The 17,645-nt window shown below is 40.8% G+C and overlaps 3 protein-coding genes across 3 annotated transcripts in view; 1 reads left to right on the top strand and 2 right to left on the bottom strand.

The window, feature by feature from the left end:
- Positions 1–10,523, bottom strand: part of LOC134856746 (uncharacterized) — a 38,026-nt gene extending 27,503 nt beyond the window's left edge. The window contains exon 1 of the mRNA XM_063873055.1: positions 8,118–10,523. Within this exon, the coding sequence (XP_063729125.1) occupies positions 8,118–10,520 (2,403 nt within the window). The 5' untranslated portion in view covers positions 10,521–10,523. The remainder of the gene's footprint in view (positions 1–8,117) is intronic.
- LOC134857022 (cytoplasmic tRNA 2-thiolation protein 2-like) overlaps positions 1–17,645 on the bottom strand; it is a 465,591-nt gene that overhangs the window by 44,689 nt on the left and 403,257 nt on the right. The window lies entirely within an intron of this gene.
- Positions 1–17,645, top strand: part of LOC134857103 (alpha-soluble NSF attachment protein-like) — a 396,564-nt gene that overhangs the window by 180,840 nt on the left and 198,079 nt on the right. The window lies entirely within an intron of this gene.

Genomic DNA, 17,645 nt, shown 5'->3' with positions numbered 1-17,645 from the left:
AACCCAATTTGAGAAAAATTGATCATTGGGAAAGTTTATATTCCGCCGGGAAATCTACAAATTAATTCCACTTTCGAAACTAGAAGTCGTTCACGTGTTTGTGCACAATTTCCATGTTTGTATTTGGAGAGTACTGTTTACGTCACTTTCAGCAGATGAAATAAAGGCCAGCTAAGGCTGGAAATAACTGTTTGATAATTTTTGAAAATTTTGTATTGATGCGGAAGGACAAGGGTAATTTCAAAAACAGACCTATAGCAAAAACTAAATCCCAATTAAATGACTTCAACCCCTGTTAATTTCCTCAATTAATTCAATTTTCTTTGAAAAAATTCAAGTGATTTCAAGAGCTTGTTAGGTTGAAACATGCGAAAAACGTTGCTCATTAGATTTGGGTGGGTAGTTTTCGAGGGAGGTCAAAAAGTTTCAAAAAACGGTTAAAAAACAAAAATTTGTTTTTTTTTCTGAGGGTTATAACTTTTTGTGTAGAAAATTGGGCGTAACCGCTTATAGAGTGAAGCTCTCCACAACCCGTTTTTCACACTGAAACCAATATATCAGATTCGGGAGGGCAGTTTTTAAGAAAAGTCAAAAAGTTTCAAAAAACAGCTGAAAAATCGACTTTTCCGAGGGTCATAAATTTTATGTTAAAAAATTTGGGCGTAACCGCTTATGCAGTGGAGCTTCTGACAACCCATTGAAACTAAAATCTTAGACTCTGGAGAGTAGTTTTTGAGAAAAAGCCAAAAAGTTTTAAAAAACGGTCAAAAAATTGAAAATTGGACTCTCTGAGGGCCATAACATTTTGCTTAAAAAATGGGCGTAGTCGCTTATGCAAGGGAGCTTACCGCAACGTTTTCTATCTGTTAAATCCAAAATCTCGGATTTGGGAGGGTATTTATCGAGAAAAAGTAGAAACTCCAATAATTTGGGTCTAAAAGTCCCCCACACACTTTTTCGAAGGCTGTAGAAAGTAGAGTACGGTAAAAGACTAGAGGATTATGGAAGCCTACAGGTGAGTGAGCGGACTTTCCATTTGTACACCTTTTTGGAAAATAGGTAGTTTTCGAAAAAGTGGCAAATTTTTTCAAAGCGTTTAAAAAAAAGAAAATATTAAACAAAAATTTTGTATTGCTGCGGAAGGACAAGGGTAATTTCAAAAACAAACCCATAGCAAAGGAATAAATACCAATTTAATGACTTCAAAATCTGTTAATTCCATCAATTACTTAAATTTTTTTAAGAACTGAAGTGATTACAAGGGCTCGTTAGGTTGAGAGATGCTTAAAACGTTGCTCATTAGATTTGCGTGGGTAGTTTTCGAAAGAAGAAAAAGTTTCAAAAAACTGTAAACAAGTCAAAAAATTGACTTTTCCGAGGGTCCTAAACTTTTCGTGTAAGAGAAATTGGGCTTAAACGCTTATACAGGGGAGCTTCCCACAACCCGTTCTTCACACTGAAACCGATATCTCAGATTCGGGAGGGTAGTTTTTGAGAAATGTCAAGAAGTTTCAGAAAACAGTCACAAATTCGGATTTTCCGAGGGTCATAGCTTTGTATTTAAAAAAATTGATCGTAATCGATGATCCAGGAGAGCTTCTCAAAACCCATTCTTCCTATTAAAACCAATATCTTAGATTTAGGAGGGTACTTTTTGAGAAAAGTCGAAATGTTTGAAAAAACGGTTTAAAAAAAATCGAAAATTTGACTTCTCGGAGGGTCATAACTTTTTTTGAAAAAACTTAGGCGTAATCGTTTAAGCAGCGGAGCTTCCTACAACCAATTCTACTCATTGAAATCAAAACCTCAGATTTAGGATGGTAGTTTTCGAGAAAAATTTAAAAGTTTCAAAAAATTGTCAAAAAATCGAAAAAGTGACTAGGTTGAGGGCCATAACTTTTCATGTGAAAAAAGTTGGGCGTAGCCCTTTATGCAGATGAGCTTCCCACAACCTGTTCTACCTATTAGTTTACGAGAAAATGTTAAAAATTTGGGTCAAAATATCCCCCCACACACTTTTTGGAAGGCTTTAGAAAGTAGGGTAAGGTAAAAAGAGACTGGGAGATTATGCAGGCATACAGGAGAGTGAGCGGAGTTTCCATTGGTACCACTTTTTTGAAAATCGGCAGATAAAATTTTGTGAAGAACAAAATTATTGAAAAAAGATTTCCAAAGCGTCTCAAAAAAGTAAAAAAATTTAAAAAAAAAAAACAATCCTTTTCATAATACCTGTTTTTAGTCAAACAGGAATAATACCTGTTTTTATCAACCAGGAATTTCAATTGAACTCAGAAAGTGCACATATACCTAAGTGCATTCATAAATGCATTTATATGTATGAATGCAGATTTGTAGTTATTAGAGCAATTGAAAACTTTTTCCTGAAAAAAAACCAACAAAAAGATCACCAAGACGAATATAAAAGACTTCACTACAATCATTACACTTTAAAACCAAATTGTGTATAAAATATGACTTCGCGAAAAACATTGATTTGGATAATTTCTGAAATCGAATTTCTAATACTAAACCGTTGTATGAAGCAAATTGCTTTTTTGGTCATTTCATGAATAAAAAAAATCAACTGTGTTAACTTATCAGTAATCAAATTTCGAAGCTCATGCAATTAAATTGCCCATGCTTCCTGCTGTAAGTAGCAGTAATTAATATTTGCGACTTGGATTAGAAAAAAATTTGCTTTGTAAAATAATAATACGCTCCACTTGCACACTTCATAACCCGAAGAAACATTCAGAACAAAAAAGAATAGATACAAAATCCTTAGTGGTAAATTAAACATACAAATAAAAAAATTTCAATTAAAATATTATGGTTTAATTTTGAAGAAAACTCCACACTTCGGAAACAATCCAAATAAAAAAACAGACAAATAATAGTCGACAACTAAGTTTTTCAAGACAAAAAGTTTCAAACAAAAAATGGCCTTCCGGCCGGAATCTAAAATAATTTTAGATTGAAAGAGAATTTCCAAGTCTAGACACATCGCTTTTACAGGATCACTACGCGTCCGGTGACTTTATCCAGCATTGACTCTAAGATGAACAAAAGTTGTTTTAAACAAAAAAGTCTGTTCCCGATTACAAGGCAGGCATTTGTTCTCGCATGTTTAACACAAAACGGTTAATGAAAACCCTTAAGCGCAATAGGAAGCTTCAAAAAGATGTCAAAAAACTTTGACTAGAAGAAAAATAACCAATCGCATTTTTTCAGTCATTAGGGATAATTTGGCTCACCTAAATTTGGAGTAAATGGTTTCTCATAACCATTTGCAAAATAAAAAGACTCAAACATAGCCAACAAAAAATATATCAAGTTAAAGCTTTTCGAACTTCAATAAGTAATGGCCCAGCTAAAGCTGAAGATAACTCTTTGATATTTTTTGGAATACTGTAAAGATTCGAAGGAAAAGCGCAATGAGAAATAAAGAGGGGCCGACGATATAAGAAGAAATTAATATGGCTAGTTTGTAACAAGACCTCAACACTACAGATACAAAAAAATGATAATGGATGGCGAAAGTCAAAACTATAACTTGGGAGCTCAAACGACTTGAAGAGAAGCTACGAAAGCTGCCAGTATATTAGTGGGGTTCAGTTCAACGCGACCTTAATTCCAAAATCCCTTGTACGGTAAAACTTCATCGACACTCGCAAACAGTCTCGCGAGCTTTGCTCACGAAAGAAAAAAAGCGAAATTTCATGCCAACAAATAATCAAACTTTGAAACATGGTTGTACACTAACGCCCAAGACAAAATATTTCAGTTAAAGAGAAAAAAAAGGAAAACTTCTACAATCGGCTAGTTCGATTGATTTTTTCTCATGACACTAACTTTTTTCTACAAACGTTAAAGCATAGCTAGCCTATTGTGCAGGGAAGAATCCCATAACTAAATCATTCGATTGAACCTTGAATGCCAGTTGTGGGAGGGTAGTTTTCGAGAGAATGAAAAACCAAAAAATGGCACATAAATTCTTAGATCGTGGGGTAAAGTAAAAAAAAAGAGACTGGGGGAAACATTTTTTGATAATCGATACAGCTAGAAATTCTCAAATCGTCTCAAAAAAAATCTTAGAAAATTAAAAACACCAAATCACATACACTTGCATAATATCCGTCGTTTTTATCAAAGTCGAATTGATTATGACTGGCGTTTTTTTTTCAAGTTCACTTAGAGAAAACAAGGTTGTTAAATAATTTTCTTATTCCGCCAAAAATTCATAAATGTAAAGTCCGGGAAATTTCATATTGAAACTAGAAGTCATTCACATTTTTTTTACTTTTACACTTATGAAGTTCGATAGTGGAGGTTGCTTTCCATTTAACAAAAGAAATAAGCAGAGCTTTTGAAGAAATCAAGAATCAAACCACGAAAAATCAACTTGAGCGTTAAGACTTTTTCCAGAAAAAAACATCACGAACTAAAAAAGTGACTTCGTTCATTTATGCTTAAAAATTTCAATCAAAAAAATCATGCAGTTAAAAAAGTGTCAAAAACGCCAGAAAAAAAAAGAGTAAATACTCGCTTGTTTTTTTAAGTTTCCAGTTTTAAAGAAAAAACTTATGAGAAACGCTTTCTTGATTAAACTAAAGTCAGTTTGAGAAAAATGGATCGATAAATTTTGAAACCTTAAACTACAAAATCAATCGAAAATTTTTCGTTCAAAAATCTGCTAAAAAAGTGTTGGCGAAAAAGCTGTAATTTGACTGAAACCACACAGCACAAAACCTAAATCCTTTCCCGGGAGTCGAAACAAAATTTAGTGATCGTGTGCTCAGTAGCTGGAACTATTACGCTAAACAAGATGAAACAAAAGGCATTTTTAATTTTAAAAAAACCTGAAACTGAACGAGAAGTGAAACACAAACGTAGCCAACAAAAAGTTGGAAAAGAGTCAATGAAAAGACCGAATCAGAAAATGATTCCGAATCAAAAAAATGAAAAATATTCGAAGTAGAAAATAAATCGCCTCAAATCTCTCGAAATTTCAAATAACTTACGATTGACACTTTTTTGATTTCATTGACTCAATTTGAGAAAACTAGATCATAAAAGTAAGTTTTTATTTTGCTGGGAATTTGAAAAACAAAATCCACTTTTGAATTTAGAAATTGGTGAACTGAACTTAACAAGGAAACAAAAGTCAAACCGCGAAAAGCCAAACTTGAGCGTGAATATATTTTAAGACATTTTCTGAAAAAAAAATCAAAACAAAACAGCACGACCTATATAAGAGTCTTCACTACGTTCATCGACTCTTAAAAATAACGATTCCAGAAACAAACCGCATTGTGATCCATCTATTCCAAATCGTTCAAATCACGCTGTAATAAACACAATTAGCACTTTAAACCAAGGATAGCCGGTTACTGAGCAAGTAGCACACAATGTTCCGACCATGGTCTTAAAAAAACTAGTTTAGAAAGTATTTTTTTTCCAAATTATTGTAGTTGTGTTCTGCTTGATGTGATAAAAGGATATGACATAAAAATATACTTCAGACACATTAGGCAGTAATAATAATGTAGGCTAATTGGAAAAAAAATTGTAGAAAAATGACTGGAAAAACTAAAAAAAATTGCAGAAATTTTTTGATTTTTTTTTTCAAAGTTTTTAATTGAAGCTAAAAAAAAACTCCAAAAACTAGTTTTACTTGCTAAAAATTAAGTTTCAAGGCCTCAAATTAGGCATAATTCAGCTGTTGTAAGCCTGCTCGAATGCTTCATTTGCACAAATTATGACGAAAAATCACAAATTTCAAACCGTTTTTTCTCAACGCTGGGAAGTTTTGTTGATAACTTTTTAATGTGGTTCGAATCAGGACTGAAAATGCTTTAATATGATATATCATTCAACCCAGTCCGATAATTATTTGTGGTACCTGATTTTGCGTGGTCGGAACAAAAACGGGAAATGAACCAGCGAAAACGGACTCTAAAACAACTTTTTACAATAGTTTTGAGAAAAAATTTAGTATGTAATAGCAATGATGTAAAGGTATGAACCAGGTAATATGAAGCTAGTATCGGCAATTGTACGTGTCGGCAACTGTACGGTTTCTAAAGCTATGAGGCAAAAACTGTTTTATGGCAAAAAGTCTAGAGCCCAATCACAAGGCACCTGCTCTTGCAAATGTAATTATAGCCACGTAATATGGAGAAGAATCAATGATGGAGAAGAATCAAAACATCCCGCTACAGCTCTAGAAATTTAGGAACCGTTTATCGAAAAAGCTCAAGACTTTCTGAAGTCAGACCGACTCAAAAAATTTTTGCTTTCATTTGTTCAGGTAGCAACCCAAGCTTACAAAAAAAATCTTCAAATTAAAATTGTCCGGAAAGATAAATAAAAATAACCGGCTCGATTACCAATCAAAATTTGTTCCGCCCTGTCTTTTGAAAAAAGAGATTTTGTAATTCTTTTGATGAAATTGTCGAAAGTCGTTGGCTGTTGCAGTGTAAAATTTTAGCTTAAATAATGATGCATAAATTCAGAATTTACGTTTCGAAAAGGCCCAAGTGAATTCCATCATACAAAAAGTCAAAGGAGCAAAACAAAATGCTATTTTCGGAAGAAAAGGCTGATTTGCATTCCTTTCGTGCTATGAAATTTTAAAGCTAATTTATAGTAACACAAAAATTGCATTCAAATTTCATTTTATCATTCTTGTATCTTTCGCAAACCTCAGCATCTGTTATCGACCTAACTCATTGCTGTCTGCCACCAAGGTATTCCCGAAACATAAACACCCCTAAAAACTGTTTTCCAAAGTCAAATCTGAGGACACCTCAACTTTCGGGCATTAATTTGATTTATGATTTGATCGCTTTTCAAATTCACAAACATTTTTTGATTTCTATTTCTGAACAATCGCCAGTGGCGGTGTCTTTTATTAAGTAACTTTTAGTTTCATTCTTATTTCGGGATTAAAACGGTGCTATCATTTAAGGGTTCAATATTGAACGAGGGTCAAATATGAGTTCAAACATCTGTGTAGTGATAAGACTTGAAATTGAACAAGGGAATCATGAGATTGGCAGCTTTAAAAATTGGAAACATCTGTTAAACGCAATATCCTGACATTTAGATTGCTGCAATCAGTTTGAAACAATTGTCATCTTTTTGTATAGAGCACAAAGACTAACAAGGCACAATAAAATGAACGCTAGAGCATTGTTAATAATTTTGTCAGGATTTCATATGTCACATTCGGTGAGGACTCCCAATTGTCACTTAATTGTAGGCCAAAATTTCACACATATTAGAAATAGATTTTTTTAAAATCATTTCAGAACTCTTTTAGATTGATCAGTTCAGCTCGTGGTGATTAATTGTCACTTTCAGCAAGAAATAAAGGTCGTTTATGGTCGTTGATATCACATTAATGACATTCTTCAATCCGAATTGTCGTGTAACTAAATCGCTGCTGGTGATAAAGCCTGATGTTGAGAATAAAACAATTATATTGCATAAATGAAACACTTGAAGTACATAGTTTTGTTTGAAATGATTACCAAAATGGCACATTTTTGTGATCGAAAGTTGGTCGCGTATCTTCCAAACTAATCCTGGTCGAAAAATTTGAAAATACAGAACACACTCACTGAAATTGCACAAGCTAAAGAGTTAGAAACGCTGTTGGCGAAACGGAGCTTTTTGAAAGAGATAATAGCTGAAAAACTCCACGTTTGGTGAGAGCGCACAACTTTGGAAAATTGTGAAAGCGAAACAATGGAAGTGGGTTCCTCTTTTTGAGTAACCAAGAACTTACGTAGCATTATTATTCAATTTTCATTCCAATCAAACTTCGAATCTAACATTTCGCCCCCTTAGATTTATTGACACCTTTCTCCCCAAATTTATCACGGGAATTTGTGTATAAGATATAAGTGGCTAAATGTGTGAGGGGAAAAATGGCCCATTAAATTTAAGATGGGCTAAATGTGTTAGATGCGAAATAAAGTAGACCAAATCTGATACCTGAAAGAAGTTACTATAAATCATTCAATTGAAAAAAAACTCAAAAATTTCTCCCTTTTTTATAAGTTGCATGTACGTTTAGAACTTTCGCAAAAATGTAACCTTTCAACTCATACCTGTGGAGCCAAAACGGGTCGGTTTTGAGTCTGCTGTCTGTTTTCGATTTTCACTGGCTTTGGAGGCTCTTTAAAACCTCTGGTACTATTACAAGAAGTTTTGCTTTGAATGTCTCTGTTCGCTCCACTAGCATACTTCTGGTCGTCTTTTGTGCTTTTTGGGTATCCACCCCAGGAAGTTGCTTCTGTAAGGGAAGGCGTCTTCGAAACCGGTCTCGAATCCATTTTGGGTTGACTGAATGGTGTTCTACTTCCCGAAGACAGTGTATTGCCAACATCTTTGACCTGGTTGTTGCTTCCAAAGCCTACCCGTCCCTTTTGACTATGTTCCGCATTCGCAAGATATTGATTCTCAGGCCTCGTGTTTGGGTTGCTTCGAGGTGAAGCCAGGTTTTTTCTTGGAAATAAATCTCGCTGTGGTTGAAAAGAATTATCAATCTTTGGTGGGACAGCCGGTTGGTTCCGATTCATTGAGGGCTCATCTCTCGAGCTAGATGAAGTATCTTTTCTTTTTCTATCCAAAGACTCGGATCTTGAATGCATTAGTGGACGAATTGACTCGTCTGTTGTTTTGTTCTGTGACGCGGATCGCCTTTGGTGTTCATGCTGATTTCTGTTTCCCGAATCTACCATAAATTTGCCTGATTCATCTGTTTTACTCAGACCTCGCGAAGAAGCTATCGGCGACGAAGAAGCTATCGGCGCTCTCTTTCTATCTGCCCAATTTTCATGAATTGAAGAACTGTCGACGGGCAAAGGTTTTTTAAACCTATCTTCATCGTTTATTTTCCCTGCATTACTGCTTCTTGATGGGTGGTTTTGAAATTTTCTGGGTTCTGAATTTTGAGCAGCGCCTCTACTGGATCCAGCAAATAAGTCTGCAGGCTGGTTTGGTATAATAGGAAAAGTTCCATTTTTGAACTCCTCGGGTAAGTTAATTCTTGCATTCGAGGACTTCTTCGATCGAGAAGTTTCGGCAGGATACGAGTTATCGCGGCCTCTATCATATCTGTTGTTATCCCTCTGGTCAGAACTGGCACTCCTGAGTTCCGACCCTCGGTTACTCCTCTGGTAATCTTGTCCTCGCTCACTTTCGCGCCGGAATCTATCGTCCTTGAAACCGCTGTCTCTTTGATCCTGAGTGTTTTGACGATTTTGATCCCCCGGAGGAAGCATCTGTCCTGTTCTTCGGTCGTCAAAAGGAGGTTCTTCTCGTGGACGCCTGCCAAAACCTACTTCAGGTCTTCCAAATCGAGGCTGTTCTCTAGGGGCAATGTCATAACTACTTCGATTGGGTATTTCATTTGAGTAATTTGACTGGAACGACCGGCTATCTCTATTTTGATATTGCGGCTCCGATCTACTCCAGTTTTGCGCCTCGTTTCTTCGATCTCTATTATCGTTGTTTTCTCGCATAATAAGGTTATTTGTAGATTGCCGATAAGAATCTGCTTGATTTTGCCCTGAGCTACTTTGATATTCCTGGTATTTATAGTTCCGACTCGAATCAGAGAGCGATACCATAGCTTCCCTTTTCAAAGGTTCCTCCGATTTCCGCCAAGTGTCGAGGCCTTCGTGCTGTCTATTTTGATAACTATCTCTGCTGATCTCATTGTACGTATGTATGCTGCGACTATTCGACATGTCAGAGCTAGCAGCGTATCGTTGACTATCATTCCAATGAGTGCTTTGAAGCGGTTGGGATCTGGAATAACGACTTTCAATCGGTGGGACAGTATTTGCAGTATTGCAGGGAAGTGAAACAGGTAAATAGTTATTTGGAGGCAAACTATTTGGCTGCACAGCTTCATAACTCGGTTCTCTGAAATCATTCCGACCAAACGTGTCCACGGATTTATATTGAGAAGAAATGTTTCCATCTGAAAGCCGGGAAACGTTCGCTCCAACTGACAATTTAGGAGGATCAGGGAAACGAGGGTAATTTGTATTATACGCTGGTGCGCCGAAACTGGACGCGGCAGGTAAAGAAGCTCCTGCTGCAATGGCACCGGGAATTACAGGCGGTGGTGGGAAAACTTTGCTCAGATTCGGGTTGCTGGGGTCTCCCAATACTTGAGAGAAGGGCGTTGTATTGGAATTGAAAACTGGAGGTGGAGCAAGTGGGTACTTCGGAACAGGTGCCTTCTGGGAGATTGAATGAGTTGGGTTCAATGAGATAGGCTGGGGGCGAGTAGTGAAAGACGAACTGCTGCTGTAAATGTCTTTTGATCGGTTGAAATCATCATCGTCGTCCTCAACAACGATGGCAACTCCGTCATTTTTAGGAAAGGATGTTGCCATTGCGTTCATATTGAAAGCGTTGCTCTGTGGAACATTGCTGGTTGGCATCATCCCAGCTTCCAAACATTGCTGAAACTCCGCGAATGATAGCACGCGATTCATAGTGATCCTGAAAGCCTTGGAATTTTTTAGATATGGAAGTGATAATGTAACATTCGTCTACTGCAGTCACACATGAGGCTTAAGAAAAATAGGCCCTATAACCACTGGCTCAAGGGTCAGGGACACCATCTCTTGTGTTTTTCTACCTCAAGAACGGTCGGAGCCAGTTCGGTTCGTTTGTGACATGAGACTACGACCCGTTACAGCTTAAAGGCTACTACTAAAATATCCCCCTACTCTAGAACTAATAACGTCCCCATACTCAGGTCTCTAGATACCCAAAATACATGAACGCCGTTAAAAACCGGGTTGGAACAATCCGTTAAGTTACTTTTTATTAGACAGTGGAACTTTGATCCATTTCAGATGGATCAACCTAAAACTCGCCTTACCTCAACATAATGATCATAAAACACACTCTAGAAATTTAAATTAGTACTCACATTGTAGCACACTCAAGAAGGGGAAGTACTTCAGTCGGTAATTAACTCAAGAATTAAATAATGTAACTAAATGAGTTTTAATGTTTTTCAGTTTCAATAACAAGGACAAGTCTTAACTCTAGGATATAGTTTCTCGTGAACCATTGGGACACTCAAGTTGTCCACCTTTCCGTCGAAGGTTCACTCTGGTCCAGCTCAAATAATTGTTCTCTCGGGAATACTCTGTCTTCTATTTCAGATAGGACAGCTCTACTCTTGTTCACTATGATGGAAATTGCGAATGGCAATTTCCTACCGATTTTTCTTGCAACTTTCCCGCGTTTTTCACTCGAACGTTCTGACTTCTCTTTTTTGATTTTCAGTTATCGCGAGAAAATCGTGCATGACAAGTTCCATTCGAAATTTTGAAAAACTAAATTTCACTCCAAAATCAAGTGTTTTTTGCTTCTCTCAAGGTCAAACTTCCGAATATGACCGACTGGCACATACTCCCCGGACTCGAGATCGATGTCCTCATCGCGTGCTGTCTTCTGCCAGTGAGTCCCAGAAAACCGAGTGTTACTCAAGATACAGTGCCAGTGGTCATTTACAGAAGTTTGCAGCAGACTTAAGCTTATCTACACCCCAAAATTCACAGCCATGTAAAATTTTCACACTATCGCTAAACAGCAATCAAAATCTGCACACACCTGCACCCTTGATTTCTTGCTTTCCAAGCCAATCATTTAAAATTTCTTTTGTCCTATTCAATCAGGAAATTGTCATGCAGCATTTTGATTTATATAATAAACATAGTATATTAATAACAATATTTGCTTTGTTAAAATTTCTTTTTCGCGAATCCAAGTTTCACCCGGATCCACGCTCAAGCCCCCCTTTCCCTCTCAAGACTCAAGATCCATTCGAGCCACCTGCTCATCTCGCACTCTTCGCCTTGGAGGTACTGCACCCTGAAGTACTAGATACGGCAAACTGTCTCAACAGTTCCTCTTCATCATCGGAGCTAATCACAATCTCCTCCCAAGCCTTCAGCTGCTCGTAGGATCGCATCCATTCTCTTTGCTCTTGCAACCTCTTTGCTTGGTTGGGTAGTGCCTTCACCCTAGATTCCCGGTTCAAACAAAAGGAGTTGTGCAGGCTCAAGCTCACGTTCTTTGCCAGGTCCTCCTCTAGTATCGATTCCCTCGCCTTGGTATTGTCTCTAGACATTTTACCCACTCTCTTCCATCCTGTCGTGATTGCATTACGATGGGTTAACAGGGGTCTCTTGAAAGCTTCCGGCCCAATCTCGGCCTGGAACTGTCGATACTCCTTTCGATGTTTTCTCATGTGATCTTTCGTTGTCATGTACAACCAGGACGTCAGCGTCGCCCGAAACGATGGGAAGTACCTCAAACGGCTCCAGACATGTCTGACTTCCGTTGGTATGGCGAATACCTTGCACGCAGTCTCAAACAACTCGAGTCTCCTACTGTAGTCTATCGCGTATATTGACTCTGCCGTTGGCGTCCCCGCTTCCCGATACTTCGTTATATTCTCTTCTATCCATCTCAGAGCCAAGATCGTACTCACTACCAAGATCGTCACCTTCTGTCGGTGATCCGGTAGTCCGATCGACCGGATTTCTTCCATATCCCACACCAGGCAAAGGTTCTTGTGATCTGAATACCACACCGTTTGCGCTAAACAGTGGCATGGGCATTCTCCATGGGTGATTTCAATGCTCCTGAGGTTACGCTCCCCCGAGGCTTCCAAGAGAGGCTCAAGCTCCATCATTTTCTCATGCATCGTGTCGTTATCTTCCAGGTTTGGAGCACTTCCCACAGGTTTTCCGATCACGTTTTGTCTCTCGTGATCGCTTGTGTTCTCTCTCTCCAACTTCAAAAGTTCTTCTCCCCAGATTTCACTCAAGTCATCTCTCAATTCTTTTGGTACTGTCCCTCTGATTTTTCTCAACAACTTGTGCGAGTGATGCGATATCCGAGCCAACCTCACGCACTTGGGCACTGAGAAGGCCTTGTCCACCAGTACTCTCTGGCTGGATGCTTCCACCATCATCATGTGCAGTGGGTAGTGACTTCCGCACAAGTTGGCCATCATTGACCCTATCAGCGATTTCGCGTTCAATGGCAAGCCATAAGCTTCGCTCATGGGAAATCCCATTTCCGCCTCGAGACCAACCTTCCAGCTCCGGATGTGTTTTTGAGTCACCTGCAACACCCCGGGCCATGATTCTACGCTCAACGCCGTCACTAAATGATGTTCAGATTCTAGTCTTTCCAGTGACTGCAGACTACACATTCTCGAGAAGAATCCGAGAGCTGTCGCTATATTCACCGTGGTTCTCGCGTAACACTCCGCTACTATTTGCACTTCACTTTTCTCCCTTTCTGTTATGTCTTCGAACCAAGTGACCAGGTCTTCTTTTTGAAATGACAGTATTCTAACGCATGATCGTCCATCGCAGGTGTGCTCTCCGTTTCCACACGTCAAATCCAGACAGCTACCCGGCTCCAATTTCTTTGCTGATCCGGGATTACTAGTCTTTTCGCTTGGCTCTTGCATCTGAGGTGAAATTAGCTTATGCAGCACACTCAACTTTGCCAGATTTTCATCTTCCGTTGGTGCTAACCTCACTCGCTCGGTGGTTTCCTCGATCAGACTCGCGTGGGGATGTGGACACCAGGAGGGTCTTAATAGCTTCCATACCACTCCCAAGTTCGTGGTTAACAAGCCATTTCCATCGCCCATGTTCACTTCAACTCTCTTGTTTGAACGCGGTATGCTCACCACCTCTGGTGTTTTCTCAAGAATCAGGCCCAGGCTCGGCCCCTCTTTTTCCACCGCGTCTATTTCCATTATTCTTTCTGTCCAAAACTTCAGTAGCTCCGCTACCTCATGGTTTCTGTGGGCGCCTCCAGCTTCCGAGTCTAAGAAGGGGTTGTAGGCCATTCCCATCACTCCAGACACATATTGGTATTCCCCCTTCTCGCTGATTCTCGAGTACTGCTCTGACGAGGCCAGGTTACGGTGAACATCATGTTCTTCTTCGAACTTCTTATTATAAAACCTCCGTACCTCGTCTAGCTTCCTATGGTTCTCTAGGGATAGTCTGGAACCCTCTTCCTTCTCTATTCCTGTGCTCTGATACACGTTCAAGATGACCGTTGAGACTCTTTTTTCCATGGTTTTGCTTACGCTTGCTCTCTGTTGGCACGCCAGGATGGTGCTATCAGACATCATCGACATTATCCATCTCAAGAAACACGTGGCATCCTTTCTTCTGGCCAGGCTCAAGCCTGAGTTGTCCCTGGCTACGTGTTGCATCAGTGCCTGATACACATCTAGCTTCTTGCTTCCCAACTTCAGCCTGTCATACGAGGTCAGTGTTTCCAACTCTATCCCCACCAGACTCCAGGTGAACATTAATTGTCCTGCAGTTCTAACGAAGGGATTCGCCATTAATGGTGGTGCTGATGAGGGTGTCCTCATTGCTTCTTCAAAATGATCCTTCAACAAACTCTGCCAGGACCTCTTCAGATGATTTGCCATTTCTATTCTATTAACCTCGGCCTTTTGCTGGGTGGCCCAATTGCGTCGCTTGCGAGCTACTCCACTGTCCAACTTCTTCCAGCAGTCCTCCATTTCTTTCAATGTTTCAAGGGCCACCCACCACGTCCGGGAGGTGTTCCTCGTCTTGTTCCTTTCCAATGGATCACTTGTCACTCGCTTGCCCGTGGCCTGGTGTGCCTTCGAGATCCATTTTTTGCCGACATCTACTTCCCATGTCTGTCCGTTCCTTGAACCTCTCTTCACGTTTATCTTCTGAGGCTTGAAGTCTTCCTCCGATGTCGAACTGGTGGAAACCTCTATTTCCCTCTCTACTTCAAGTGGTCTTCTGAGCTCCGAGCTGCTCTTGTATGCCGCCGTCTTGCATCGAGCCAAAACCATGGGCGCCGTCTCTCTCAAGTTTCCTTCCGAAACAGCATCCACTGAAGGACTACCCAATCCTTCCACTTCTCTCTTCCTCTTGCGAGTCTTCACATCTCTACTTGAGGGTGTTGTGGCTACCATCACTGATTCGACCTCTCCATCCACTCCTTCCAACTCTTGCCTCCCCCCTGCTCGAGCCTTAAGGATATTAGTACTTTTAATCATATTACTAGTCCCAACCTTATCCCTTTTTATATCATCAACCATTTTATCTACAGTTTTTTGTCTCCGAGTAGAGCTGTCCTCACATTTTTCTTCTCTAGTCTTCGATCGTGAATTACTCAGCTCTACCAGCTTGCTCAGTAGCTCTTTTCTCGCCTTCTCATCCAGGCCCGTTCCTATCAGAAGCGGTTCTCCAAATCTTACGACTGTGTCCCACAGTTCCTCCTTGAATTTGTCCAGCGTCGTCTCGCTGCCCACTTCTTGATTGAATTCTTCCAAGAACTCCTGCAAGCATCGTCATTCAGTGATCCCAGGAATATGTCCCTGTTCCCTTCGAAAGTGTTCTTTTCCCTTTCCTCCGAGCTCAAGAGTATCATCCCCATATTGAAGGTCTCACTTGCCAATGGCAATTCCAGATCCTTCCGGGGGGACGGAATCAGGGGTGGTGTGGCAGTATCTGCCCAATTCTCCTCGCTCAAGTCTTTCAACAGCTCTTGAGTGGTGAGCTCCTCCCCTGATGGCCCTGGTTCAGGCGTATTCCCCACTTCCATGTCTTCACCGGCTTCACTGAGAGTTTCATCATACTCTCTTCTTCTGACTCATGTCTCCTCCTCTCGAGAATTTTCTTAAATCGGTCCTCGACGGGTCCACTCTTCTTGTCTCCAGGCGTGTCCACGGACAGTGGTGATGGTGTCGTAGGATCCAGCTTTTTGTATTCCGTCAGTGCTACATGCAGTTGACCTGCTGCATCTAGTTCTGTTCCCTCCTGTCTTATTTCCACCTGTTCCAAGCCATAGGGTGCCTTATTTTTCTCGTGGCAAATTTCATGTCATCCACCAATGCGACGTGCCCCTCCATCACGATCATCCTGCCATCATCCCATATGGGTAACATGTTCTCAAGTCCCTCCTTCTCTAGAGTTCTCAAGACCTTCCGCACCTCATACCCTGGGGGCTGCGAACCTCTACTCTTTTTCGCTTGCGTCGTCAACGAATTTACCTTCATCTCGCTGGGTATGGAAGTAGACCGCCGCCGTGTAGCCAATGAACAGGGGGTCCCAGCCATCAGTGAAATCCTTCTGCATTTCCTCCGTCGCCATCTTCGCCATTATGGAGGGGAACTACCAAGGGACTATCATTCCTAAGGTCATCCTCCTGACTATTGGGAACTCAGGCATGGTGGCTGGGGAGGATTTCTTTCTCCATTATGGTCTCCAGCTCCCTCTTCACCAGTGCGAAGCACTCCTTCCAGGCAGGAATTCTCAAGATTTCTCGTCCGTCGCCGTCAATGGGTTCAAGTTCCAGAATTTGGGATACATTTCGATGGGACCCTCTCGCTTGCCTCCCATTCTACATTGCATTTGCCACCTGAAGTTGTACACTATTAGCTCGGCATCTTTCACCTTTCCAAAGAGTACCGTGTTGCTCATTCGCCCTCTGAGCACCTCCTGCTGACACCAATTTAACGCCGTCCCATCCAGTATACTGATAAGACTCAAGTGCGTTACAGAGTGACGATACGTTGTCACCAGGGGGTCTGGGAACGCGTACGTCACTGCTGGACCATAAATGCAGGTCACCACCTCCTCTAGGCCCCGGATTATCCCCATTGGGTCCAACCTCATTGCCAGGCATAGGTCCGTCAGCAGAGGCCATCCCTCTGTTCGTCCTTCTTCCATTCTTCTCTCGAAGTTGGATTCTCATCTTCACCCGTCATGTGCCGATTTTGCATCATGAGGTATTGTACTAGCAACGTCTTCAACCCTGCGGCACACTTGTAGGAGCTGGTTTCAATGCTCGTGTGGACTCTCCCCATAGACAGAGGCTCTCCATATTCCATTAATCGATGAAACGACACCAATTCCCCATGGGTCAAGAGTACTATTGCCAGGTACCCATCAACTCGAAGTGTCTCCACTCCCGACTAAACATGTATAATGGGCCCATGTTAAACAAGTATCTGGGGTAGACCAATACAGGGCCAAGAGCAGGCTGATGGGCATGCCCAGTATCTCCTGCACGAAGGCTCCAAAGATAGTCGCCGTGGTACCGAATATTCCTGCCAAGAATTCCTTCTCCCCAGCAAGGACTCAAGAACTTGAGAATCTCGTAATCCCTCCTAGTCTTTATTCGCCTTTGGCGTGCTCTCTCCAGAACCCTCCAATCGTCACTTCATTGGAGGCCGAGACAAATCTAGCCACCGTCATGTCTCTTGTTTCGGCCAGCTCCAGTTGTTTCTCCAGAAAACTCCAGACTTGTTTCACGAGGGGTGGTGCTTCCTCCCTTGTCTTATTCGTGGCGTTCTCCAGCCTTGGTGTCAAAAATGGCCACCAGCCATTCTCTTGAGTCAAACGATATTTCATCGATTCTAATTGCTTTTCCGTCTCGGCCACATTTCTTCTCTCGTTACTGGGACCTCTAGACCTGCTGGTGGAGTTTGTGATCTTCACATCCATACTCCGAACCACAAAGCTGGCCGTTAATTTGCTTATCGCCGGGTGATCGTCCCCAATGACTGGGCTGAACTT

Source organism: Symsagittifera roscoffensis, chromosome 1 (genome assembly GCF_963678635.1).
Source record: "Symsagittifera roscoffensis chromosome 1, txSymRosc1.1, whole genome shotgun sequence".
NCBI lineage: Eukaryota > Metazoa > Xenacoelomorpha > Acoela > Convolutidae > Symsagittifera > Symsagittifera roscoffensis.
The sequence above is the reverse complement of the archived record's forward strand: the minus strand, read 5'-3'. Positions and strand labels throughout refer to the sequence as shown.